Source organism: Nansenia antarctica, assembly GCF_963989245.1.
Source record: "Nansenia antarctica genome assembly, chromosome: 7".
In the NCBI taxonomy this organism is placed as follows: Eukaryota; Metazoa; Chordata; class Actinopteri; order Argentiniformes; family Microstomatidae; genus Nansenia; species Nansenia antarctica.
The window spans coordinates 57030952-57034335 of NC_137677.1; the positions used below are offsets into that span (position 1 = coordinate 57030952).

The 3384-nt window shown below is 40.8% G+C and overlaps 1 protein-coding gene across 1 annotated transcript; it reads left to right on the plus strand.

Annotated features, from left to right (window-relative positions):
- Nucleotides 1-2184: 2184 nt before the first annotated feature.
- rprma (reprimo, TP53 dependent G2 arrest mediator candidate a) lies at nt 2185-2499 on the plus strand (the record flags this gene model as incomplete). The annotated part of the gene is made up of 1 exon (XM_080535797.1): nt 2185-2499. One exon carries the CDS (start codon nt 2185-2187, stop codon nt 2497-2499), a length of 315 nt encoding a protein of 104 aa, XP_080391923.1.
- Between the last annotated feature and the right edge of the window lie 885 nt (nt 2500-3384).

Consider the following 3384-nt stretch of genomic DNA (forward strand, 5'->3'; position numbering starts at 1 on the left):
AATGTATCGGAGGTGATATCAATTAACGCTCTTGTTATGAAGTAACCCTGCCTGAGACAATTATGGCGCTTTTCCACTACAGGGCCAGCCCGGGGCCCTGTAGTGGAAAAGCGCCATTACTCCCATATGTTGCCCTCTGACCTTGACGTTGTCCTCTTGGCCCAAAACAATAGTAGCCTAGGCCTACAGTAGATGCTAGGGCATTGTTGACTTGTTGATTTTTCGACTGTTGTTGTTGTTGTTGTTGTTGTTGTTGTTGTTGTTGTTGTTGTTGTTGTTGTTGAGCGAGGAGCAAGATCCCAACGCATTTCACTATGTCAATTGCTGTATGCGATGTAGGCCTACGTAACAAATAAATGTTTTAATTTTATTCGATTTGAGGGTCTTCCACATGACCCGGGTTTGAATCCACCTGAAACACTTGGAAGAGGTCAGAGGGAGTTGAATGTTACCGAAATTATTTGGAATCTTGTGGTGAGGTAGACTGTAGCCCTGCCTGAAAGCATGAATATATCCTCTTTGATTTTGGGGGTCTTGTGAGAAGAAATGTGTCAAACCCAAGTTTGAATCCCGCTTGTCACAACGATTAAATCGTAGGATATCACAAGTTCTATGATGGACAGATTTAGAGAAGGTTTATTAAGGCACCTTGTAGCAATAAGGCATTTATTTGGCGTTTGACTTAATCTCCCTCCTTGATCACAGAAGCAAAGGCAACCCTACAAGTGGCTGAGTATACAAGCTTCATAGATATTGGTTTGGTTTTTTTTCTTCTCGCCATATGCTACGCCCCACCATTGAGTCTGGCAAAGTGAGTGCGTTCAATCTTGCAATGGTGTGCTGTTGATATGCAACATTGAATGACTTACAAGTTGTACAATAAGACAACAATTAGATGATCAAACTGATAAAAAATGATTGGGGGTGGAAGGGTGGAAGGCTTCTCTACCTCCAGATATATTGCATGAATGCTGAGACATCTAGAGGTGTTGATCCACAACTGGAACAGACGGTTTATCGTCCGATACGTCAGTCTGTGGGTAGAGTTTTTGTTACCAAACTGTCCCAGAACTGTAGGCCCTATGTACTGTTATGCAACACTGCCATCTGGTGCCGGATCAGAGTTAAGGAAATCAGGAATGGCCTCATGCCAAGGTGGTATAATAAATTAGTATGACTCAATGAGCAAAATAAATTCCCTTTCAGTATTCAATACCGTGTATACTGTGCCACATAATTAGAATGACTCTAATTGAACTCTGATGATCATGCATTCTCTACCAAAAAAAGATGACGCTTCACATCACTATTCATTATTCAAACAACTTTGCGCAGATTATTTAGGGACCAATACACATTATCTCCTCAATCTAAATGATTGATGAACTGCAATTTGCAATTTAGGCCTACGCTACATTGCAAAGGCAAATGCACAATACTGGCCTTTTTGTTTTAAATGACTCAATAGGCCGTGTTGCAGGTGTGTAGTCAACACGTGAATTTCAGATGCATCCATGATATCCACTAGATGTCAGTGAGAGTATTGATTGTAATCCAAACTGTATGGAATGAGAGCGTTACTCCCCTGGTTCCAGAGTGCGCGCAGCGGCCACATCAGTCAACATCGATCATGTCATTAGAAGCGACAGTGCGAGAAAGGCTGTAGCCTATAGTCCTTTTTAGTAATGAGGGTTTTTGGAGATGCAACACAAACAATTTAAAATCAATATGAATTCCAAGTCTTTACTTGATTGCATGTTTTAAATTGTACCGTGAGTGACGTACATGCCATGGGCCCATTTTAGTTTGTCCATCAATTACGTCCATGGTTCATGGATTGGCCTCATGGCGGCGCTGTTGCTGTGCGCTCTTGGAAAAAATAACGGTCTCCTGTCCGTCCTGGAATGGTTTCACCCACCCAGGTATAATAACCCAGGGTGGCTACACCCCCGTACATGCGCTGCACTCCAGGCTTGGACAGGAGGAGACACTTGGAGACCTCTAGTAATGCGATGCCAACGCAAGTTCATGCACCTCATAAGAGCTTTTTTTAAGGTACCTTTGTATCTCCTGTCGCTCAACATACATATTTTTTCTACACTTGTCTGGAATTTGTCAGACAAGTAGACAAGTTTTTTTTTCTCACTCTCATTCGTGGTGACAAGTGAAAGTTGAAAAGTGGAGATGAATCTAACGGCTTTTATAAACCAAACGGACGGTGGACTCTTAAACAGGACCGAGGAGATATTTTGCTGCAACTTTTCCTCCGTGGTGACTGATAACGGCTTCGTGGCCGCGACGACTCCGGACGAGAGAAGTCTCTTCATCATGAGAGTGGTCCAGATAGCGGTTATGTGCGTCTTGTCGCTCACGGTGGTTTTCGGGATATTCTTTTTGGGCTGCAATCTTCTCATCAAGTCAGAGGGAATGATCAACTTTTTGGTTACGGACAGAAGACCGTCCAAAGAAGTGGAGGCAGTTATTGTTGGAGCTTATTAAGAGACTTAGACAGCTTTTTGGGGAGTTGTCAAATTGACTGTCCGATACTTATGTTACTGACGCCCCGACGATGAGCCCGCTTTTCAGCAACAGCAAAGAGACTAAAGTGCCAAAGTATCAAACAAACGGACAGATACAGATAGCACCGATGTGGTATTTGGACAGATAGCACCAATGTGGTATTTGGACACAGCAGGTGACTGACGTCCAGGTGTTCGTTCATATTTTTTTCTCTGTGGTATAGCCTCATATCTCTGTGGCTGAAATATAAAGGACAATTACATTTCCATGAAGTAATCGTTATTAGTCCTTAGGCTACTCCATGTTAACACTAAAAACACTAATGTCATTTGAATAGTATTGGAGCACTCTAATTGTCATATAGTAATTGTCATGCGAATGCGACAAGACAATGTCCCTTTTTACTGTAAAAAGAAAATATATACTGTCTCAAATTGCTGAAGCAACGGGGGACAAATGAATGTTGAACATCACTATTATTGTATGTGTTTTTACATACATTTGATACAACGATTTAAACAATGTGTATAGAAAACTGCGTTTCCTATTGAACGTGTACATAATGAAAATAATGTTAATAATGTTAATTGTTAATGGTAAAGTGCATGGATGGACGGTGGAGATATGAAGACAGTAATGTATCTTGTTTATTGGAATAAATTGTTGTTGTTCTTGTAATTGAAGTTTTCTTTTTGATTGAATTATTTTCATTCCTGCATTTCCAGGGTTAATTTGAGACATGCATGGCCACAGTAGTTTTTCGGTTTTCTTCTCTTTTTTTTAAACATACCCTAAATTGCAATGTTTTAACTTTTATCTTTCTCATAAGCATGTTCCAATAATGAAATTAAGCAAATTGCGTCA